The sequence below is a fragment of the Schistocerca cancellata genome, chromosome 5 (genome assembly GCF_023864275.1).
Source record: "Schistocerca cancellata isolate TAMUIC-IGC-003103 chromosome 5, iqSchCanc2.1, whole genome shotgun sequence".
Classification (NCBI taxonomy): Eukaryota; Metazoa; Arthropoda; class Insecta; order Orthoptera; family Acrididae; genus Schistocerca; species Schistocerca cancellata.
In genome coordinates this window covers 247,492,323-247,517,085 of record NC_064630.1, presented here as the reverse complement: position 1 = coordinate 247,517,085, position 24,763 = coordinate 247,492,323, and the positions used below count along the sequence as shown (strand labels likewise).

Here is a 24,763-nt window from a genome sequence, read left to right as displayed (position 1 = left end):
TCCCCGCATCGCTCCCGCTTCCGCTTCTTTTGAAGCCTCCATTCTTCAATTTTCAGCAAGACTGTGGGCAGAGCATGGTCGTCTCTCTACAGTCACGTCGGTGTGCCGCCGTGTTGCTCTAGTGGCGAGTGCGGGACCTCAGCGCTTTTATAGGGATCGCATCTGCTTGCACGGGCAATGATATTGCGATTCTCTCAGCGGTTTTAATTTTGCAGCCTCCAGGTCGTTTCTTTTTTATTGCACCTTGTAATAGCATTGAGCGACTGCCACATACTGGTGTTCATTTCGTGTAGTTCTCCAAGACTGAGAGCAGTGTGTTTTCTCTGTGCAGTGGAGCAGCACCTGTATAGCTTAGATTTCGTGACGCGCACTGCACCTAACCTTGAAGTTACAATCTACTTGCACCGCTGTGGTTACCTGCCATAAAGTCGATCGGGTATGTGTCCGTAATATGTTACACGACGCCGCGCATAAAAACGGGATTTCCGGTGCTCACACCTCAGGTTCTTTTGGCGATAAAAAGATAGGATCAAGTGCTTTGGATAGCCCTTGGGCCAGGAACATAAGTATACCCAATAGAAGTATCGCCTTAGTTTCACTGTCCTGCAGAAGTGAGTCAAAGTATGCTACTTGTTAGGAAAATGGGGAAAATCGATTGGTTCTTTTTGCATTTGTTGTGACCTATGGTGGACTTGATGCGACTTATGGAGGTATCGTTAGATGATTAGTTGATCTAGGCGCTCAGTCCGGAACCGCGCGACTGCTACGGTCGCAGGTTCGAATCCTGCCTCGGGCATGGATGTGTGTGATGTCCTTAGGTTAGTTAGGTTTAAGTAGTTCTAAGTTCTAGGGGACTGATGACCACAGATGTTAAGTCCCATAGTGCTCCGAGCCCCTCCCCCCCCCCTTTGATTAGTTGATGGGTGGTCCCTCGGAAAACTCCACAAAACGGTTTTTTACTGTATTTTCAGCGTCACCAGCGGACCAAAATCCAGCCGAGGATTCCAAGACGGCTATGCGCAGCAAATGGCTGAAATTTTTACAATACATTCCTAAGATTCCGATCTCGAACACACTTGACAATTTTCTTCATATCTTCCTCCACTTCAGAGATACAGGAGTTCAGGTTCAAAGTTACCCTACTTGTACACGTACAACACGCACGTAAAATCCGGTTGAGGCGAAAATGTAGTTTCTAAAATGACGTATCACAGAGAAATATGGTGTAAAGTGTCTCCGTTATCATCTAGAAACCGCATCTTGTAGTACCGAAGCACAAGTAAAACCTTTTTGCATGTAATATCCCACCTGAGGTGTAAAATCTGTTTTACGTTACTTCAGTTTCACATCACTGACGAGTACAATTTTTTTCACATTAGTTACGTGCACTGCTGCTGCAGGGGAGACAAGGGAACCAGCGGAAAAATACTTCTATCAGAGTATAAACAATACCAATATGATCCTGTTCAATTAAAAGACTCTGACTGAAAAGTGGGGTACCAGCTACCTCATCCTACCTTTCCCAGCACCTTTAAAATTTTTCCCAAAACATTTGGGATGCGAACTTATTCGCACTTTTTATGCTGAAAGAGAAGAAGACAGTGACAGTGCCAAGAGACAGAAAAGTAATAAATACTGGAAGATAGTAGACAGTGATTGTGTTGTAGAAAGGACGATGGAGACAATGACAGTGTGAGAGAATTGGGAATTTGTGGTAAGAGCTTATGGGACCAAACTGCTAAGGTCATCGGTCCCTGAGCTTACGCACCACGTAATCTAACTTAAACTAACTTAGACTAAGGACAACACACACGCCCATGCGCGAGGGAGGACTCGAACCTCCGACGGAGGGAGCCGCGAGGACCGTGACAAGACGCCTCAGACCGTGCGGCAGTGTGAGAGAAAAGTGGTGGTGAAACATATTTGACAACAACAGAACAGTGTTAGGGAAAGGAAGATAGAGACAGTGCCTGGGAGGGGGGGGGGGGTGAAAGGGAGGAATAAAGTGACAGTGAGAGGACACTATCGTAGTTGGACAGCAAGAAGAGGCTGTGGCTATGACACAGGAGACAATGACAGAAAGACACAAAGAGATAATTGTATGACAATGAGTTGGGCTGAATGAGTGAGTGAGAAAGGGCAACTGGGAGTCTATGAGTATTTTATTTTATTTGAATGCTGGCACTAATCAAATATTGAAAACAATTTTTTTATACTTACAAGTTCAGCTCGTGTTGATAACTTAATATTCAGCAATTAAGCGTTGTTTCAACAGTTGATATAGTTGATGTTTCCCAGTTAGTTACAGTAGTTTGAAAGTTTTAATTTTCTGATCCGATTCATTCATCTAAAAATTAATTTGTGAAGATTAATGTTAATTTGGTGCGACGTCCATGTTTAGTCGTGTGCAATTTCATTTCAGTGTTACAGTAATTACAGTACGTTTTATCGTATTAAGAATGTTCTGTCAAAATTATTGAGCAGAATGATTCTGGCAGGCTAAATTCAGTAAACGCTGGTAATATTTTCATCAGCTGGTACGATATAATATTACGTATTAGAGTTGTAGGCTACACATAATAACAGATTACGTACGCTATTGCTGCAATTAATTTATTTTGCAGTGGATTGTCCAGTTGGACAGGTGACAGTATTGTTTCAGTATTGTCCAAATTCTTTTCAAGGAACTAAATTATTCATCCTGTGTAAATATTTATTGATGATCAGTACTAACTTTAATCCTTTTATTCGTCAAAATTCCATACAAAAACTATTGTAGTTGAGTGAGTTGTCGCTGCCGTTCTCGTAGTGAGTTGCATATGTTCCCCCATTTCTATTTGACAGTATTCGGAACCGAAAGCCTTGCTTTCGAAATTCATAGGTTCAATGTCAGATGGTCAAATGGTTTATTCGACCAGAATATAGCTGATGTTGGACAGCGATACGCGTTTTGGGCGCTGGCTCCTGCCTTATATAGCGAGAGACTCGATGTCGATAGCACGGCTGTCGTTGTTCAGTGCTGAATTTTCTGCGGTGTCACATTTGTGTTCCTCTCCGTGCTGCGGCGTAGTAGCAATATGCCATACTGTCACACATAGTACAAGCTGGCTCTGTAAGTGCAGGAAGATGGTACTCCACAGTTCTTCAAAGTTTCACGACTTTGTCGGGGCAAACTTTTGATACAGATTTGCTCATTCACCTCATCTTGATTTTCAGTTAAAATTAATAGAGATGTCGATTCTTTGACGAGTTTCAGTTTAATTTCAATCCATCTGATTCCATGCGAGCATGTGAATCAAAGTTGCTTCGTCGTAGAACGAGTCACTACATAATTCAGATAAAGCTGTTGAAAAAATTTTGTCTTTCTACGTAGATTTGGAAATCCAATGTTCATCGTTCAGAGTGTTCAGTTCCGCTTAAAGCCTACTGAAATTGCAAACTACAGAATAGTTTCCACATTTTTGTGCAATGGTTAAAGAAATGTTATCGGAAGACAAATATTTCTTTCTGTCCAGTGTTTAGAGTGAATGAGGCAGCTCCCTTTAAGTGAAAAATACTAATCACAAATCCCACGAGACTGTATATCCTCTAGGATAGCGGATGTTGAATTCAGAGACGCTTTGAAAGCCTGCCACACGCTTTGAAACTGAACCTGAGAGGTCATGTAAGATTATGAACCTGGGTTCTACTATAAAATATATCTACGGACACAGAACGTGATCCATTACTGACGTAATCTTACTACTATTATCAAGTTTCAGAGATAGCAAAAATTTGTCAAAGCGCAACGAAAGGTGGCGGACGCCGTCGCTGCTGCCTCATGTCTCGAAGGACTGTATTTAGGTTGTCTTAGCTGAAATTTTGTATAGTTCTTACGGTAAATCATTGCAAGTGCTGAAACTTCCTGGCAGATTAAAACTGTGTGCCCGACCGAGGCTCGAACTCGGGACCTTTGCCTTTCGCGGGCAGGAGAGCTTCTGTAAAGTTTGGAAGGTAGGAGACGAGATACTGGCAGAAGTAAAGCTGTGAGTACCGGGCGTGAGTCGTGCTTCGGTAGCTCAGTTGGTTGAGCACTTGCCCGCGAAAGGCAAAGGTCCCGAGTTCGAGTCTCGGTCGGGCACACAGTTTTAATCTGCCAGGAAGTTTCATATCAGCGCACACTCCGCTGCAGAGTGAAAGTCTCATTCTGGAATTGCAAGTGCTGCTTGTTTACATATCATAGCCCCTGAGCACATTGTAATATAAGAGAATTAAGCATGTTTTTTTGTATTCACAAATGAATGTATGATACACATGGTGGCATTCGTGAACAAATGAGGAGGTGGAAGATGATAAATTCGCGAGGACCAAACATATCACAAATGCAGAATCGTGTTTGAATGAGAAATATAGATAAGATTACTCGTCATTGATACAAACATGTATCGGTTAAATTAACATCCCCTCCGAACATCAGAGCAAAAGAATATTAAAAAACAAAATTAGCTTACTCACTTCTGAAACGCGATCTCGCAAGTGAGCGTAACTGTTTGAACTAAGTTCCGTCAACAGGCGCTAGCGGGATCATCGGTACCGACCAACCGCCGTGTCATCCTCTGCAACACAGCTCTCCTGCCCGTTGTCAGTTTTCGTGTCCTGGGGCCGTTAGTATCCGGCCAAGTACCTCCCCAACTGGCATCAAGATGCAGAGTGTAGCAGTTACCAGTTCTCCCGTCAAGAAAAAATTGCTGACAGTATCGGGGATCGAACGCAGGTCCTCTGCATTACAGTCTGCCACGCTCACCATGCCGGCCGCAGTGGCCGAGCGGTTCTAGCCGCTTCAGTCTGGAACCGCGCGACCGCTGCGGTCGCAGGTTCGAATCTTGCCTCGGGCGTGGATGTGTGTGATGTCCTTAGGTTAGTTAGGTTTAAGTAGTTCTAGGGGACTGATGACCTCAGATGTTAAGTCCCATAGTGCTCAGAGCCATTTGAACCACGCTCACCACGCTTGAAAGTCGCTTGAATGCAGAGAAAGTTAAATAAGAAGAGCATAGCGGTCCCATGTGTCCTGATGAGATAAAAATGTAAATGTCTTGTGACCCGTCGGGTAGACCGTTCGCCGGGTGCAAGTCTTTCGATTTGACGCCACTTCGGCGACTTGCGCGTCGATGGGGATGAAATGGTGATGATTAGGTCAACGCAACACCCAGTCCCTGAGCGGAGAAAATCTCCGACCCAGCCAGGAATCGAACCCGGGCCCTTAGGATTGACATTCTGCCGCGCTGACCACTCAGCTACCGGGAGCGAACTTCTTATGAGATGAAAAGCGAGAACAAAGCCTTAACGTTTTCCTTGGCAAGTTCGAATGCAAAATATAACACAGAAAGGACACAATTCTACCTAATAATATGAATGTGTGGAGTCTGTTCTTTTGGACATGTCCGAAAAAAAAAACAGGCACCACACTCTCACGTAATTTGATAGGCATAGCTGGGCAATAAAAGAGCGAATATGGAGGAAATGGACAGCAGCTGCAGATAGACGGCTCTCGATGGGAGTGCGGATCGGCCGAGAGGCGTACCGAGATAGTTCGTGCAGTTGCGACAACGTTGTGTCCGGATGGCGCAGTGGCTACTGCGCCTCCCTAGTAAGCAGGAGATCCCAGGTTCGAATCCCGGTCCAGTACAAATTTTCAATTGTCGCCACCGATTCCGCATAATCTCCCAATGCAGCTGAAAGCAATTATCCCTCCCCTTTCCAGTGCGTTCTTTTCTTCCCCTCTCCGTCTTCAATTTACATATAATTCTACCGCACCCGGCGCACTCGTGATTTCCAATCACTTGAAAACAACAAGAATGCCTGCCGCGTAATGCAGTCTCGTCTCACCATAGTGCTCAAGGTTGCTAGTCCATGCACCCATCTCGAAAGCACAAGCGTCTAAATCTCATCTGCTCGATGTGCTGCCAGCAGTCAGAGTGGTCTTTGCTCAAACTTCACGAGGCAGCCACTTGGAAAGTACAGGCCCAGCGCTCTGAGTGGTCGGCACTGGTCGCGTCTCCCTAAGAGATACCAGCCGATTCATGTTACAAAAGGGCACCAGTCCAACAGGCGGCTCTTGTCGAATCGTCTTGCGTCGCGGGCAAGACAAAAGACGCTCGCATTACAGTAGCAGTTTTTCAGCTTGAATAACGGCCTACACGGAATTCAAGAATTGATTCCACCGATCGTTCTTATTGCCCTTTTCTGGTCTGAGAATATTCTTCGTGAAAGAGCAAAGCCGTCGCAAAGAATCGTTCAACAGAATATACACTGAAGAGCCAAAGAAACTGGTACACCAGCCCAATATCGTGTAGGGCCGCCGCGAGCGCGCAAAAGTGCCGCAATACGATGTGGCGTGGACTCGATTAATGTCTGACGTAGTGTTGGAGGGAATTGACACCACGAATCCTGCAGGGCTGTCCATAAATCCGAAAGAGCACGAGGGGGTGGGGATCTCTCCTGAACAGCAAGTTGCAAGGCATCCATCACAGGATTTTGGTGGCCAGCAGAAGTGTTTAAAATCAGAAGAGTGTTCCTCGAGCCACTCTGTAGAAATTCTGGACTTGTAACGTGTCGCATTGTCCTGCTGATATTTCCCAAGTCCGTCGGAATGCACAATGGACATGAATGCATGCAGGTGATCAGTCAGGATACTTCCGTACATGTCACCTGTCAGAGTCGTATCTAGGAGTATCAGGGGTCCCATATCACTCCAACTGCACACTCCCCACACCATTATATAGCCTCCAACAGCCTGAACAATTCCCTGCTGACGTGCAGGGCTCATGGATTCATGAGGTTGTCTCCATACCCGTACATGTCTATCAGCTCGATACAATCTGAAACGAGACTCGTCCGACCAGGCAAAATTTTTCCATTTATCAACAGTCCAACGACGGTGTTAACGGGCCCAGGCGAGGCGTAAAGCTTTGTATCGTACAGTCATCAAGGGTACACGAGTGGGCCTTCAGCTCCGAAAGCCCATGTCGATGATGTTTCGTTGAATGGTTCGCACGCTGACACTTGCTGATGGCCCATAAATGAAATCTGCAGCAATTTGCGGAACCTTGCGCTTTGTCACATTGAACGATTCTCTTCAGTCGTCGTTGGTCCTGTTCTTGCAGGATATTTTTCCGTACGCAGCGATGACGGAGATTTGATGTTTTACCGGTCCTGATATTCACGTTACACTCGTAAAATGGTCGTGCCGGAAAATCACAACTTCATCACTACCTCGGAGATGCCGTGTCCCATCGCTCGTGTGCCGACCATAACACCACGTTCAAACTCACTTAAACCTTGATAACCTGCCATTGTAGCAGCAGTAACCTATCTAACAACTGCAGTAGACACTCGTTGTCTTATATAAACGTTGCCGACCGCAGCGCCGTATTCTGCCTATTTACATATCTCTGTATTTGAATACGCATGCATATACCAATTTCTTTGGCGCTTCATTGTAATAGGCTGAGAGTGTGCAAACTAGACAAGTTTTCGCATTTTAGTGTCACAGTTTTTGAGACTTTATTTACAGTAAATATAGTAATATTTAGTTCCTGCACAAGATCTTGAATACGATCCTTTTAAGACAGTTTCTTATCCATAGGCTGTCCCAAAAACGTTACACTTCACTAATTTTTGCATAAGGTTTCGCTTCTACGACATTACAAGTCAGAAACTTTATGCACCTTGCATTGTTGCAGTTCAGCGTCAATCTATTGTCTGTAACCCACGAGCAGACAGTACCGATTACAATATTTGCTAAATAATTTCCATGATATGCTGCATCTTTCACAACGACATTTGCTTCATCTGCAAGTACAGGGCTATTACAAATGATTGAAGCGATTTCATAAATTCACTGTAGCTCCATTCATTGACATATGGTCACGACACTCTACAGATACGTAGAAAAACTCATAAAGTTTTGTTCGGCTGAAGCCGCACTTCAGGTTTCTGCCGCCAGAGCGCTCGAGAGCGCAGTGAGACAAAATGGCGACAGGAGCCGAGAAAGCGTATGTCGTGCTTGAAATGCACTCACATCAGTCAGTCATAACAGTGCAACGACACTTCAGGACGAAGTTCAACAAAGATCCACCAACTGCTAACTCCATTCGACGATTGTATGCGCAGTTTAAAGCTTCTGGATGCCTCTGTAAGGGGAAATCAACGGGTCGGCCTGCAATGAGCGAAGAAACGCTTGAACACGTGTATCTGGACATGCTGGAAAATTGGCTCATGCCACAACTGGAGACCGACAGCGCTGACTTCATCTTTCAACAGGATGGTGCTCCACCGCACTTCCACCATGATGTTCCGCATTTCTTAAACAGGAGATTGGAAAACCGATGGATCGGTCGTGGTGGAGATCATGATCAGCAATTCATGTCATGGCCTCCACGCTCTCCCGACTTAACCCCATGCGATTTCTTTCTGTGGGGTTATGTGAAAGATTCAGTGTTTTAACCTCCTCTACCAAGAAACATGCCAGAACTGCGAGCTCGCATCAACGATGCTTTCGAACTCATTGATGGGGACATGCTGCGCCGAGTGTGGGAGGAACTTGATTATCGGCTTGATGTCTGCCGAATCACTAAAGGGGCACATATCGAACATTTGTGAATGCCTAAAAAAACTTTTTGAGTTTTTGTATGTGTGTGCAAAGCATTGTGAAAATATCTCAAATAATAAAGTTATTGTAGAGCTGTGAAATCGCTTCAATCATTTGTAATAACCCTGTAGAATATTTTTGGAATACACTGCCATGTTTAGTGGAAGATTTTCTCCATCTCGTTCTTTCGCCTTTTCCCGGTTCTTATTGGATCGGCACTTTTATATGGGTTTTGACCATGTTTAGTGGCAGATATTCTTCATCTTCTTCTTTTGCCTTTTCACATTCTTACGTGTCAACTTTATTGTACGATTTTGACCATGTTTAGTGGCAAATCTTCTTCATTTTCTTCTTTTGCCTTTTCCCATTTCCTACGGGGTTAGCACTGTTACATGGATTTTTATCATGTTTAGTGGCAGATCTTCTTTTCCCTTTTCCCGTTTCTGACGAAGTCGGTCATAGGGGTTTCGGCAATGTTAATGGCAGTTGGTGGTCTGATGCACTTCCTGACGCCACCACCGCCACAGGAACGGAATTCATGTACCCAGCTGTCTGCACCTAGGGGGAGTCTCATGTTCGAGTTGAGAACGTTTTTCTAAATGTTTGCGTAGCGAGTGCCTGAGGCGGGACTGGGGACTGGGGACTAGCCCAGTATTACCTAATTGTCTAACTGTTTATGAGAAAGGGCGTAAAAAACACATCTAGGTTGGTGTATTCGATACAGGGCAGAGACCCCTCCCCATATCTTTGAAGCTGCGTTGTAATATCTCTTTATATTCGATGAATTATTCTGATACAATTCCACCCTTGAATGAGGTTTACTAATTTTCTATCTTCATACTCGCAGAATCCATGCGCAAAGTAGTTTCATACAATAGCTATTCCATGAGTGCATAATTATTCTTTATAGTACTCTCTCTGGTGGTTGTTAGAAAAAAAAGCTTCCGAGATTGTCTTCGTGCCGATTAGCCTGGGCTTGGTTTGAAGAATTGTAATCTGAATATTGAGATTTATGACAAAAGATAACTGAGACGAAATTGTACGATTAAAAGGGAAATATATATATATATATATATATATATATATATATATATATATATATATATATATATTGTTCCTTCATACAAAAGGTGTGTATTTGACATTTCAGAAGTAATGATATTCATCGATATGTTGCGTAGTTGTTAATCAGAAGGGAACTTCCGAAAGACTGGATACGAACCTGCGTTTAGTAATCCAAGAGCTCCATTACTTCTTCGGAAGGTAAAACTGCATCAATTCCAAATATCCGCTTGATCTGAGGTTTCCCGACTGATTATACAACGCTCCCAAAATTACGAGGCATTTTATTTGTACAGATTAGCAGACTGCCGCAAAGCACGAGCCTCCAGAGAAGAGGAATCCTCGCCTGATTTCATTCTAACAAGTAAAATTTCTGAATCATTTTGAGTGACTGAGCTATGACTGTGTTTCCTCTCATGAATGATTGATTGCTCGAACGAATTGAAAACTACATGATTACATAGATAGGAGGAAAAATTACAGCGTATTAATACGCTCGGCTATTCGGCCGCCGGGTTAGTAGCAGAACATTGATATATATTAAGAAAATCAACAGACGAATAAAAGAACTTTGTGGCACTCGTAATTTTACAGCGCCCCAACCGGATTACAGCTGTTGTAGGACATGGTTCGTACAGTATTTTCTATCCTATTAAGGACAAAGATGAAACTCACAGTATTTTAAACTGCAGTTCAGTTCTGTCCCTCTACTCGTAAGGAACTCTCCCCAAGTGTCATGTCGGCATCACATATTCCCCTGAAGCCCCCGTGCTCCAAAATTGCAAATGCAACCAGTCACGCTGTGGAACCCCCCTAGGACCTGATTGTAGCTGTGAAACTTACTCTGTCGGACTGTGCACGACACCGTCTATTGCTGCATATTTCAGGGACATCGCAATCCTGCCGCGCTCTAGTTCAGTCAGCGCAATAAATATCTGAGGGCGCTCTGTCGCTCTTCTGCCAGTGTGGTGGTCACGTACACTGACGCAGGCCAAAATGCTAGACGCGAATGTAGAAACCTAAAGCACTCTAACTCCCGCGAGGTTTACATACTCAGACACAGCTAATGCAGTTTTCCTCTTACGTTGTACACCACGGTATAAGTACACGGGTACTAATTTAGCTGACCACCACAAATAACTTTTTGTCCAGAAGCAAAATAAAAATAATTATCAAGCCAAGAACATTAATCAGCATAATCTTCCTTGTAACTTTGATCTATACGATCGTACGAACAGCAGTACGTCTTTTATTCAACAGCACCAACGTTTTTTATTCGGTACTCCACTTCCTCTCATCAAGCCCTTTCCAAAAACGTTTCACGTATTCACGTAAGCACAACATTCAACTTAATAAAAACAGAAACAGTGACCTTTAATACCATTTCGTACAGTTGTAATCCATTGTGAGCACAAAAAGAGCTAAAACCTTCAAAGGTGCTCAAAGTGGTGACCAAGGACATTGGTGCACTGGTCAACGCGATGGATGAAAAAATTCAACGCTGCTTCCAGCATTAGCTGTTGAAGTGGATTACAAGAAGCGATACGTTCATGCGTGGTCTTTGGAGTTGATGAAATCTCGCGATAGATAACGTCTCTTATGCAGGGCCAAAGAAGAAAGTCCAGACGAGTTAAGTCACAAGACTGAGGAAGCTAATCCACTGTTCCTCTACGACCAAAGCACCTTCGGTTCAGAACGGGACGCGCGCGCAAGGTACTGTGTGCTGGACATCCTCATAAGCGGTGTGGCTCTTCGCCGCATTTCATCCAGAGAATGAACACGAGTTTGTGTAGGAAAGTTACCGTATGTCTTGCCGTTTAGCTACCGTTCATGAAATAAGGGCTAATAATTGCTAAGGGCTAATAAATGTAATAACATCGCACACCAGACATTAACTCTCCACTGATGCTGTTGCTCCATCTGTGTAAGCCTTCATGGGTTCTCACTGCATGAATAACGCATATTCATGCCCTAAGTTTGAGAAGGGAAAATTCATCGGTAAAAAGAAGTTCGTAGAAGTTCTGGTTGGTTTAGGATTTTCTGCTGTGCCCACTGACAGAAGTGTAAACGATTCTGGAAACCATTCCCATGTAATTCGTGGTGTCAGTGTACATGATAAGGATGGAAGTGGTGGCATTTTAGAATGCGATTTACATTGGTGGTAGGATTACCAGTCTCCTGTTCAGGCTGTGGTCAGGTCTGGATTCCTTACAACGGAATCGAGAATGGTACCTGCTGTGGCTTCGACTGCACGCATTCTATGACGATATGTTGTCGTGGGTTGAAACTTTGCGTTTCCTAAAGCGTTACAACAAGACAAGAAAACAACCGCCGGGAAGCTCGGTCATTGTAGGACAGCGACCTCTATTGCGTTCCTCTGCTCGAGTAACATTAGACCTACTTTCAACCGCGATAATGTGAAGTAATGATGGTGCAGTTTTAGTCAAAGATTATCTTCACTGAGCACAACATATCGTTAAAAAGCGCTACAGAAACGTAACTGAAATTGACTTTGACTCCGCTCTATAAGCGCACAAAGCAGGTATCCAGGTAACGTAACTCGTCTACTTGCTGGAATTGACAGTAAGCAAATGCAAATGCAAGGAAAATTCACACCGGGCATTCAGTCAGCCGTCTACTTGTGTGAGTACGATGGACGCCAGAGAAAAGAAAGTAGAAATGCTGCTAATGTGTGAAGAATCTAAGTTAGTAGATCAGTAATTGCAATAACGTTTTCTTATTTACATTATGTGTCTATATGGTAAATACGAAAATGTCAGTATACCTATGCTAATACAATATTTGATTCTAAAGTATCTGGACACCCATATGTAATGGAGAATTGACCACTAGTTATCACAAACGCGGACCTGCCTGTATGAAAGGAGGCGTGATATCATGTTTTGTCAGTAGAGAAGCCGCAACACCAGTATGGTTCGGTCAGGAGAGGTCAGTGACTTCGAACATAGACTAGTCATTACATATCGCTTAAGTAACAGAACCATCAGCGTCATTTCAACCCTTCTAAAGCTGCCCAAATCGACTGATGCAGCTAAACCAAGACCAGTTAAACGTCATTTACTGACGGAGTATTGCGGAAAGTAGTTGTAAAAAAATTGCATGAAATCAGCGGATGGAATCACTCATCAATTCCAAAGTGCTGCCAACAATACAGCTACTACAATTATTGCGGCTGAGGAGGTAAAAACAAGGGGTCCAATGGTCGAGAGGCTCCTCGCAAGTCACAGATTTCTGTAGTCAGTGCCAAGCGATGTTTGAAGTCGTACAAACAGGGACGCTGCTGGACAGTGGGTAACTGGAAACCAGTGATTTTGACTCATGCTATTTTGAATCATGCTATTTTGAATCATGCTATGGCCATTCGATGGAAGGGTTTAGGTTTGACAGACGCCTGGGGAACGTTACCTGTTATCGTGTGTAGTACCAACAGTGAAGTACCCAGCAAGTGGTGTTATGGTGTGGGTGTTTTGTCGTAGTTACGGTGCTGTACACTTTTTGCGCATAACAGAACGCTAAATGCGGAAGAGTAGAAACATTTTACAGAATTTTGTACTCCGAACAGTAGAAAATCAGTTCGGACACCCTTGTTATTTGTATTAGCATCTGTGAGGCAATAGTTTGTAGACAATTACATTCCTGAAATGTACTGGCCTGCCCAGGGTCCCGACCTGAAACCTGTGGGACGATACAGAACGTCCACTTTCCTGCAGACCCCAGCGTTCAACATACCTACCTTCTCTGGTTTCGGCTCTTGAGATAGAATGGGCTGCCATTCCTCCACAGGCACTCAGACACTTCTTTGAAAGTGTCCCCAGCAGAGTTACACCGTCGTAAAGGCGAAAGGTGAACACACCCTATATTAATGTCCACTAATAGTGATCCGGAGTCTTTCGATCAGATAGTGTATAGTAAACTCAGATACGTAGTGTTATATTTCTTACAGTTATAACAATATTTCTTCCAACGTGGAAATAATAGCATCAAATCTAAGGATCAGATATTATGTTTTTAGTTGTATTTCTAGAAATCCAATTTTCATCGTAAAGTGTCCGTGTAATGTAACAACCATTATCACAGTACTTTGTTACAACTGGCTGTTAGTCAGTGTAGTATGTCAGCTTCAGTGTGTAGGAGTGTAACTTAGTATTTTGAAAGTTCGTAAATTTTCCGTGACAGTAAGCACAACAGTCCTTAGATCTCTTCAACCAGTTTTGCTGGTCGGCAGATCAAATGTTAACGTTCGCAAAGGAACATCTGCATCGATACTCCACAAGGCACATAATGGCGAGCGGCGGAAGACTCCCGTACCATTATTCCAGTTGCCCTCTCATGGCGAATGGAGAAAGGTTCTTTTGTGTTGGCAGAAGAGCCAACACCGTGTTGCTAGAGGAGGCCAAAATGCACGCGTTAAGCTCACGCAGACTGGCGTGAGGTCTGGAACAGTATAATGGACTTGATAGTAGCAAATAAAGTACGTAGTTGCTGGAATACTTAACTTTAATCCATAATTGGTGTACATCGCTCTTGACGGTACATGTTTTAATATCTCAATATAAACTGGTAATGGCGCCTTGCTAGGTCGTAGCAAATGACGTAGCTGAAGGCTATTCTAACTACCGTCTCGGCAAATGAGAGCGTAGTTGTCATTGTAGCATCGCTACCAAAGTCGGCTGTACAACTGGGGCGAGTGCTAGGACGTCTCTCTAGACCTGCCGTGTGGCGGCGCTCGGTCTGCAATCACTGACAGTGGCGACACGCGGGTCCGTCGTATACTAATGGACCGCGGCCGATTTAAAGCTACCACCTAGCAAGTGTTGTGTCTGGCGGTGACACCACAGGTTCACTAGAAGAACGAAATCTGGTAGTTTCCGTATACTCTTTAAGGTTTCTGATTTTCTCCGCGTTGGAGGAACTGATGTTGGCAGTCTCTTTTTGGAACGTACGCTCCTCGAATTTCATCAGTAAATCTCTGCGCGATGCACAAGACCTCTTTTGTAGCCAATGGAGCCATTGTAGTTTTGTGACGCTCTGTGCTGTTAAACGGACCCTCGTCGCAACGCGAAGTTCTTCTTTCAATTTTGTCTATCTTCTCTGCCGACGCTATCTGATGCGGAAGGCAAACTGACAAGCAATACTCACGAACTGACCTCCTTTCGTGAGTGGATTGCTTTTTCGTAAGATTTTACCACTGAATTCCTGCCTGGAAGTCGTTCTACTACAACTAGATCTGTGAGATCATTAGCTTTCTCAGACCGCACTTAACAATCCTTAGTGTTGTCAGTGACTGACGGCGAACGGTATAATCGAACAGTAAGAGGTCAATGCACCCATTTATGCTCAAAACTTTACACTCATTCACAATGAGGGCCAACTGTACCAAGCATCGACCCCATTCAGGTCTTTCTGCATCCCGCAACAGTTTTCTGGCGTTCCGACTGTCATAAACGTTACAGCATCATCTGCGAACAGCCTCACTGGGCTTTCTACGTTATATGCCAGATCAGTTATATGAAGGTGAAACCGAACTCCATTGAAAAAATTTCAAAAGTTGTCTTGAGATATTTCCCGACTATTTTGATGTAAGACACCCGTTGCCCGTTACAGACTAATTACATTTCGTTTGATTTCCAATCCCCATTTATCTTTATATCTGTATTGCCTTGAAAATTCCTGAATAACACTGCAAATGGCGACGGTATGTGGAATGTGCTTTGCTTGGAAACAAACTTGTTCCAGTCACTCTCGGTACGTATTGTTGAGAACAGTAATGCCCACTTTATTCCTTGCCCATAGCGTTTGCATTCAGTACTGCTCGGTTCTCTCTCGAGCTTGTTTTTCTCAAAGCGTCGGTTGTGCGTTAGCAGCGGTACACGGCAGTATGGATAGGTTTTCTGATGAAAAGTTGGCCGATGTGCAGCTCGTGTATTACCAAGGAGAGACTGGCACAACGACAGTATGCAGATCTTTAGTGATTGTACGTTATTGGTTTTTTCACTGTTGTGAAAGAGGTTTCACAGAAATGAAAATGAAGTGATCGTATGACTTTACTGGCTGCGAACCGCATCACAGTTTGTTCCTTTGCCTGGTGCAAGTCTTTGTATTTGACGTCGCTTCGGCGATTCGGGCGTCGATGATTACGAGATGAAATGATCAGGACAACACGAACCTCCTGAAACCGGGCGAAGAAAATCTCCGACCGACGGGAATCGACCCCGAGATCCTGCGACGTGCAGCGTGCTTCATAATTCATGTTACACACATCTAGAAGTTGTCGAGGGGACTCAGTAAATCAAGTTTTACGAAGGAACCATATCCGGAAACATCATCCAGGACGCTATACAACGTCAGAGTTTCAGGCACCGGTGCCTGTAAATTTGTTTGTATATAGGGTGATTCCGTGATGATGTTACTAACTTTCTAGGGTGATGGAGAAGGATATGTCTATCAATTTAAGGTAAGGGTCCCTGTACCGGAAACGAACGAGTCGAAAGTTATAAGCGAAAACCGTTCTGATATCTCTGACAGTGGAATACATGTACTGGTGCTGTTTTTGCTGAGATTGTAGGGTAGGCAACTTTCAGAGGTGGTACTAAGGACCAAAATAAGGAAAAAAATGTCCAGTAAATATGGGCTGTAAAATTTATATCTGAGAAGCTGTTTGTTCATCTTCGCTGCTGTGAAACACATCCTCTCTATTGAACAATTCCTGATACTTCTTAAGGTATACATTTTACAGCTAACGTTTACTGGACGGTTTTTTTCTTGTTTTGCTTCATACTACTACCTCAGAAAGTTATCTACCCCACAACCTTGACCACAATACTACCACTACATGTATTCCACTGTCAGAGGTATCAGAATGGTTTTCGCTTATAACTTTCGACTCGTTCGTTTCCGGTACAGGGACCCTTACCTCAAATTGATACATATGTCGTTCTCCGCCATTCTGGTATTCGGAATCGCCCTATATAAACATACTTTTACAGGCGCCGACGCCTGTAACTTTCACATTCCCTAGCGACGTTGGATGACGTTTGCGACATGGGGTTCCTACGTAAAACTTCATCTACTAAGTCCCCTCTACAATCTCTTAAAGTGTGTAACATGATTTGTAAAACACACTGTAGACTCAGTGTGACTAACCAGTAGGTCAAAAGAACAAAGGTATCTGGATAACGAACCAAATATATCTCAATTACATTATTAGTTTGTAACGATCCACCGGAGACGACGGGCGTCTTTTATCAAAATTGTCAAAAAATATCGGCAAATAACATCCGAAATTTCCCGGATTTACCATGTGTATTGTAAACAGTTAGTTACCTACAACATACTTACAGTGTATTCTCGAACTAATTTTCACAGGCAGTGTTAAGAACGATGTTTGCTACGGAATCCCAGTCGTAAAGCTGGTCAAATGTTTCGTATTTCTGAGAGACAGAGTGGGGCTGTGTCAGATGCCCTCCAGATGCATCTTTCAGTTTATTATCGTGGAGACCTCCGGACTGAGCGTGTACTTACGGTGAGGCGAGCCCATCGAGTGGATTTTGCTGACAGCGGGCCTGCTCCGTGGTCAGTCAATCAATGATTCACGCCACTCGACACTAAGCCGATTACCTTTGCCGGCCCTGAATAAAACATGATGCTGCTCTTGGGCATTTTTGCAGCCTGCAAACGGTGTGCTGGACGCATGGCTGCCGGCGAACATGTTCCCACGTATCTCATCCCTTCTACTCAGTTCCTGTTTTCAGTTTATTTTCATGCTGCTGCCACGATTTTCTATCCTTTACTAATCTCTCCATCGCAGAGTAGCACTTACACCCAACATCTTCAATTATTTGTCGCCGATCTTCCGACTTGCCTTCCCTTACAGCTTTCACTCTCTACAGCTCCCTATACCACCGTGCAGTTTATTCCTTGATATCTTAATGCGTGTCGTATCATCGTGTCCCTTCTTGTAGTATATCTTTCCTCATAGATTCTGCGTATAACCTCCTCATCTCTTATCTTATGAATCCATTTACTTTTTCTGCATCATTCTCTAACACCACACCTCAAACGCTTCGATTCTATTGTAGTTCACAGTTTGTCATTCTCAGTGAGGCTGCATCGTCAACAGCGAAATTGTCATGTGGTGTTGTTCAATGTAGCGTGATACGGCTGCTGCTCTGTGTATGGTGAGGCATAACATTCCTGTTTCTTCATGAACGGCTCTAGATATGCGAGAGTTTTCGGTAGATAATAACACGCGGAGGGTCTCATCAGTACAATATATAGTTAATACGACATTACTTCAAAAATTAAGTTACATGCGACGTTGAAAACCAAGTAACGTTTATTGAATGCTCCACCACACTTCAGGGTGATGCAGATACGTGACACTATTTTTCAACGTAGTCACCAAGTCTCTGTAATCAACGATCGAAACCTTCCCCCAATTATTAATTCCTCGACACCCATATAAACCATATTCTTGGTTATGGAGCCATTCGAGAATCGCTGCGTGAACGTCTTCATTCTTGGAAGATCTCTGGGACGTGACTAAAAATAAGAATTACTTGCCCATGCAGGGGAACGCACTTTCGAATTCTTACAGACTTTCCGTATTGGAAAGGTAACTTTATTGATCACTGAACATTAGTGACTAACGACTTCAGAAATTTTAAACACTTTGGAACACGACCTGCAACGTAGACGGCATAGAACACTACTCCTACATCTTCAAGAGCGTCCAACCAACTGTCGACTTCACGAGCTCCAAAACTGCCGCATGGATTCTTTTTCCATTCAGATCTATCAGTGCCATACGGTGGCTTTCGCAGTATTTATGTAGATATAGATGTATAGGGTGACTCATAAATGAGGAAAAATATATCGTGCAAATTTTCACACACTGAGCTATAAACATAAATTCGTTTTCTGCATGTTCCTATGTCAATAAATGACAATGCAATTGAATGGTAAAAATCTGGAAGTATGAAGTGGGCTTTTGGGTGTTACTGTGCGCCGACATTGGCCAAGGGGGGACACATCGGCAACACGGCAGAACACAGGAGTGTTGCAGGTAGCCTAGACGCTCACGAGAAGGCGAGGCATGCGGCGTCAAGAGACGGTTTGCGTGACACTGCGAGCAATGACAGCGCCCACATCCATCTCGTACCGGTTACGCTGGCCGGTATTATGTATCGTGGCTAGTTGGCATAGGGAAAGGAACGCGAGGAGGGGCTGCACTACTGTACATGCACGTTTTATAATTTGGTTTTTGTGTCCCAGACTTAGTTTTAAGAAACGAGTACATAGATGCAGAATACAAAATACAACTGCACAGGTATGTGGCAGTCAACATAAACGAATACAATAGAGCTGTACAAATCGGATTAACATAGAAACACATGACCAGAAGCTGCAGTGGCGGTTTATAAGTACTGTTCGAAATGACAGCCACGATCTGTGTGGCAAAGTTGAACTCTTCGCAGGAAGGATTGCTGAACACGATCCAACATGACTGTATCTCTTTGCGTAATATCACAGGCTTATTGTATTCTGCGTTGAAGGGTGTTGACATCAACAACCTCTAATTCATAAATCACAGATTTCAGATGGCCCCAAAAAAAGAAATCTAGTGGATTCAGTTCTGGCGATCTTACTGGTCATGCTACAGGGCCTCCACGACCGACCCATTTCGCAGGGAAGGCATTGTCCAGGTGGCGTCGCACTGTGCCGCTGAAGTGAGCGTGGGCACCATCATGCATGTACCACAGGTTCATACGAGACGCCAAACTAACGTCTTCCAACACTTCCGGTAATGTAGCATCCACGAAACGCAGATACCGCTCTCCTGTAAACCTTTGCGGCAGCCCATGTGGCCCTACGAGATGGTGGTCAATAACACCACACCAGATATTGACACCGCATCGTTGTTGGTACCGTCGTATCACTGTGTTGTGGGAGTTTTCTTCCGCCCACTCGTGCCAATTATGCGAATCCACTATACCCTCTTTCGTGAAATAGGCTTCGTCGGTGAACGGTATTGTTCGTGAAAAATGTTGGTCGTGGGTCTGACGCCGTAGGATAAAGTTGCAGAAGCCCAGCCTCCTCTGGCAGTCTCCCAGCAATAATGCCTGTACCTTCTGCATGCGAAAGGGATGGTAATGGTTTCTATGGGGTACTCGCATAACAGTTGATTGTGACATTCCGACCACAGTGGCGAGAGACCTGGTGCTTATTGTTCTGTCATCCGCAACAGTTTGTAACACTTTTTCTTCGTCAGCTGCACTGTACGTCGACGGTCGGCCACGACCACTAAATCCTGGAGGTGCTACACATGCACCATACTCCCTCAGGCGCCTGTACACAGAGTAAAACGTTTTTTGCGGATTGAAGGAGCCGGCTAGGAAACCTCTCGTGATACAGTTGCCTTGCAACGTCAGCTCTTCCATCTGCAAGCCCGTCGGTGAGATGGAGGTCGGCGTATTCCTCGTTTGTGAAATTTGCCATGGTACTGTAGTAACACAGCGACGCGGCCGTTAGCAGCTGCCGACACGGCGAGTGTCGGGCAGAGTGAGCAGCGCACAGGTGTTGTAAACACGTCATGCACGCCGCGGTTTTACTTCCGCCGTTGACCACTCTTTCCGCTTACAGAACACACATTCCCTAACATGGGACTGTACACTCAGTTACCGCCGGCAACGTGTGATTCACTAGTTCTGATACAGTTTCACATATATTACGATGGGATTTGTCCTTTCTCGTATCTTTCAAACGCTGGCAGATACACATCAGCTAATTGGTGTGTCATGTATTGTATCTATGGCTGAATGACATGTCGTGATCGTGAGGCTCGTCGACATATCGTTCAATGGTTAACAGGTGTTTTTGTTTTACGTACACAGTACACCGAGGAGAACGATGCGTCACGTGTTACTCATAGCAGCATGTGGTCCTCGACATATTTTTCCTCATTTATGACTCACCCTGTAGATACACCCAATAACAGTGGAAATTGATATCCACCAGAGATACGCAACACGACGGAAAATAATACATGCTGCCAAAAACAACAGAAAAGGGCAAAAAATTACTTTTATAATAATGCAATTTCACTAGCAATTTAATTTTCAGAAATAAAGTTTGACACACAGAAGATGACACATAAATGTCCAACCATGTCTAGCTAAATAATAAGAAGTAAACAGTGTGTGCGTAAGTCGGACTTTCGAATTAATCCAAAGTGTATTACAAATTCTTTACATCATTTTTCCGCGAATAATCAGCAAGATTTGTTTATGCTGCTACTTCCAAGATGTATTTTTACGATGCGTGTAGACGAGAAGGCGGGAGCAGGCAGTGAGAGTGAGGTGTGTGACGCGCTGTTGCAGGCTGCAGAAGAACGCCAAGGCGGCGGCGGACGTGGAGTACCCGGCCTACGGGGTCACCGGCCCCAACAAGGAGCCGTCCCCCACGGGGGACCGCCGGCTGGCGCAGTCGGCCCAGATGTACCACTACCAGCACCAGAAGCAGCAGATCATCGCCATGGAGAGGTCTGTCCCCGTCTCTCTGACACACTAATTTCTGTTTCCACCCACAACCTCATACATGTTTTTACAACACCAGTCTTACAATCTCAGATTGAAAACAAATTAAATTGTCTTTCGCTTGAGCACGATCAACAGAAGTGTGAAATCAATTACACTATTGGCCATTACATCTACATCTACATCTACATCTATACTCCGCGAGCCACCTTACGGTGTGTGGCGGAGGGTACTTATTGTACCACTATCTGATCCCCCCTTCCCTGTTCCATTCACGAATTGTGCGTGGGAAGAACGACTGCTTGTAAGTCTCCGTATTTGCTCTAATTTCTCGGATCTTTTCGTTGTGATCATTACGCGAGATATATGTGGGCGGTAGTAATATGTTGCCCATCTCTTCCCGGAATGTGCTCTCTCGTAATTTCGATAATAAACCTCTCCGTATTGCGTAACGCCTTTCTTGAAGTGTCCGCCACTGGAGCTTGTTCAGCATCTCCGTAACGCTCTCGCGCTGACTAAATGTCCCCATGACGAATCGCGCTGCTTTTCGCTGGATCATGTCTATCTCTTCTATTAATCCAACCTGGTAAGGGTCCCATACTGATGAGCAATACTCAAGAATCGGACGAACAAGCGTTTTGTAAGCTACTTCTTTCGTCGATGAGTCACATTTTCTTAGAATTCTTCCTATGAATCTCAACCTGGCGCCTGCTTTTCCCACTATTTGTTGTATGTGATCATTCCACTTCAGATCGCTCCGGATAGTAACTCCTAAGTATTTTACGGTCGTTACCGCTTCCAATGATTTACCACCTATGGCATAATCGTACTGGAATGGATTTCTGCCCCTATGTATGCGCATTATATTACATTTATCTACGTTTAGGGAAAGCTGCCAGCTGTCGCACCATGCATTAATCCTCTGCAGGTCTTCCTGGAGTACGTACGAGTCTTCTGATGTTGCTACTTTCTTGTAGACAACCGTGTCATCTGCAAATAGCCTCACGGAGCTACCGATGTTGTCAACTAAGTCATTTATGTATATTGTAAACAATAAAGGTCCTATCACGCTTCCTTGCGGTACTCCCGAAATTACCTCTACATCTGCAGATTTTGAACCGTTAAGAATGACATGTTGTGTTCTTTCTTCTAGGAAATCCTGAATCCAATCACAAACCTGGTCCGATATTCCGTAAGCTCGTATTTTTTTCATTAAACGTAAGTGCGGAACCGTATCAAATGCCTTCCTGAAGTCCAGGAATACGGCATCAATCTGCTCGCCAGTGTCTACGGCACTGTGAATTTCTTGGGCAAATAGGGCGAGCTGAGTTTCACATGATCTCTGTTTGCGGAATCCATGTTGGTTATGATGAAGGAGATTTGTATTATCTAAGAACGTCATAATACGAGAACACAAAACATGTTCCATTATTCTACAACAGATTGACGTAAGCGAAATAGGCCTATAATTATTCGCATCTGATTTATGACCCTTCTTGAAAATGGGAACGACCTGCGCTTTCTTCCAGTCGCTAGGTACTTTACGTTCTTCCAGCGATCTACGATAAATTGCTGATAGAAAGGGGGCAAGTTCTTTAGCATAATCACTGTAGAATCTTAAGGGTATCTCGTCTGGTCCGGATGCTTTTCCGCTACTAAGTGATAGCAGTTGTTTTTCAATTCCGATATCGTTTATTTCAATATTTTCCATTTTGGCGTCCGTGCGACGGCTGAAGTCAGGGACCGTGTTACGATTTTCCGCAGTGAAACAGTTTCGGAACACTGAATTCAGTATTTCTGCCTTTCTTCGGTCGTCCTCTGTTTCGGTGCCATCGTGGTCAACGAGTGACTGAATAGGGGATTTAGATCCGCTTACCGATTTTACATATGACCAAAACTTTTTAGGGTTCTTGTTTAGATTGTTTGCCAATGTTTTATGTTCGAATTCGTTGAATGCTTCTCTCATTGCTCTCTTTACGCTCTTTTTCGCTTCGTTCAGCTTTTCCTTATCAGCTATGATTCGACTACTCTTAAACCTATAATGAAGCTTTCTTTGTTTCCGTAGTACCTTTCGTACATGATTGTTATACCACGGTGGATCTTTCCCCTCGCTTTGGACCTTAGTCGGTACGAACTTATCTAAGGCGTACTGGACGATGTTTCTGAATTTTTTCCATTTTTGTTCCACATCTTCTTCCTCAGAAATGAACGTTTGATGGTGGTCACTCAGATATTCTGCGATTTGTGCCCTATCACTCTTGTTAAGCAAATATATTTTCCTTCCTTTCTTGGCATTTCTTATTACACTTGTAGTCATTGATGCAACCACTGACTTATGATCACTGATACCCTCTTCTACATTCACGGAGTCGAAAAGTTCCGGTCTATTTGTTGCTATGAGGTCTAAAACGTTAGCTTCACGAGTTGGTTCTCTAACTATCTGCTCGAAGTAATTCTCGGACAAGGCAGTCAGGATAATGTCACAAGAGTCTCTGTCCCTGGCTCCAGTTCTGATTGTGTGACTATCCCATTCTATACCTGGTAGATTGAAGTCTCCCCCTATTACAATAGTATGATCACGAAACTTCTTCACGACGTTCTGCAGGTTCTCTCTGAGGCGCTCAACTACTACGGTTGCTGATGCAGGTGGTCTATAGAAGCATCCGACTATCATATCTGACCCACCTTTGATACTTAGCTTAACCCAGATTATTTCACATTCGCATTCGCTAATAACTTCACTGGATATTATTGAATTCTTTACTGCTATAAATACTCCTCCACCATTGGCGTTTATCCTATCCTTGCGGTATATATTCCATTCTGTGTCTAGGATTTCGTTACTGTTCACTTCCGGTTTTAACCAACTTTCCGTTCCTAATACTATATGCGCACTATTTCCTTCAATAAGAGATACTAATTCAGGAACCTTGCCCTGGATACTCCTGCAGTTTACCAATATTACGTTAACTTTTCCTGTTTTTGGTCTCTGAGGACGGACGTTCTTTATCAACGATGATAATGTCCTCTCTGGTAAGCCGTCAGGTATTTTATCGTTTCGCCCAAGGGGGGGTCCCTCTAACCTAAAAAACCCCCGTGTGCACGCCACACGTACTCTGCTACCCTAGTAGCTGCTTCCGGTGTGTAGTGCACGCCTGACCTGTCTAGGGGGGCCCTACAGTTCTCCACCCAATAACGGAGGTCGATGAATTTGCAACCATTATAGTCGCAGAGTCGTCTGAGCCTCTGGTTTAGACCCTCCACACGGCTCCAAACCAGAGGACCGCGATCGACTCTGGGCACTATGCTGCAGATATTAAGCTCAGCTTGCACTCCGCGTGCGATGCTGGTTGTCTTCACCAAATCAGCCAGCCGCCGGAAGGAACCAAGGATGGCCTCAGAACCCAAGCGGCAGGCGTCATTCGTTCCGACATGTGCTACTATCTGCAGCCGGTCACACCCAGTGCGTTCAATAGCTGCCGGAAGGGCCTCCTCCACATTACGGACGAGACCCCCC

General features: G+C 44.2%; 1 protein-coding gene across 2 annotated transcripts in view; it reads left to right on the top strand.

The window, feature by feature from the left end:
* LOC126187589 (protein cab-1) overlaps positions 1-24,763 on the top strand; it is a 1,183,411-nt gene that overhangs the window by 1,065,675 nt on the left and 92,973 nt on the right. For both annotated transcript variants that reach the window (XM_049928771.1, XM_049928770.1), the window contains exon 6: positions 21,091-21,252. In XM_049928771.1, coding sequence (XP_049784728.1) covers positions 21,091-21,252 — 162 coding nt within the window. The remainder of the gene's footprint in view (positions 1-21,090; positions 21,253-24,763) is intronic.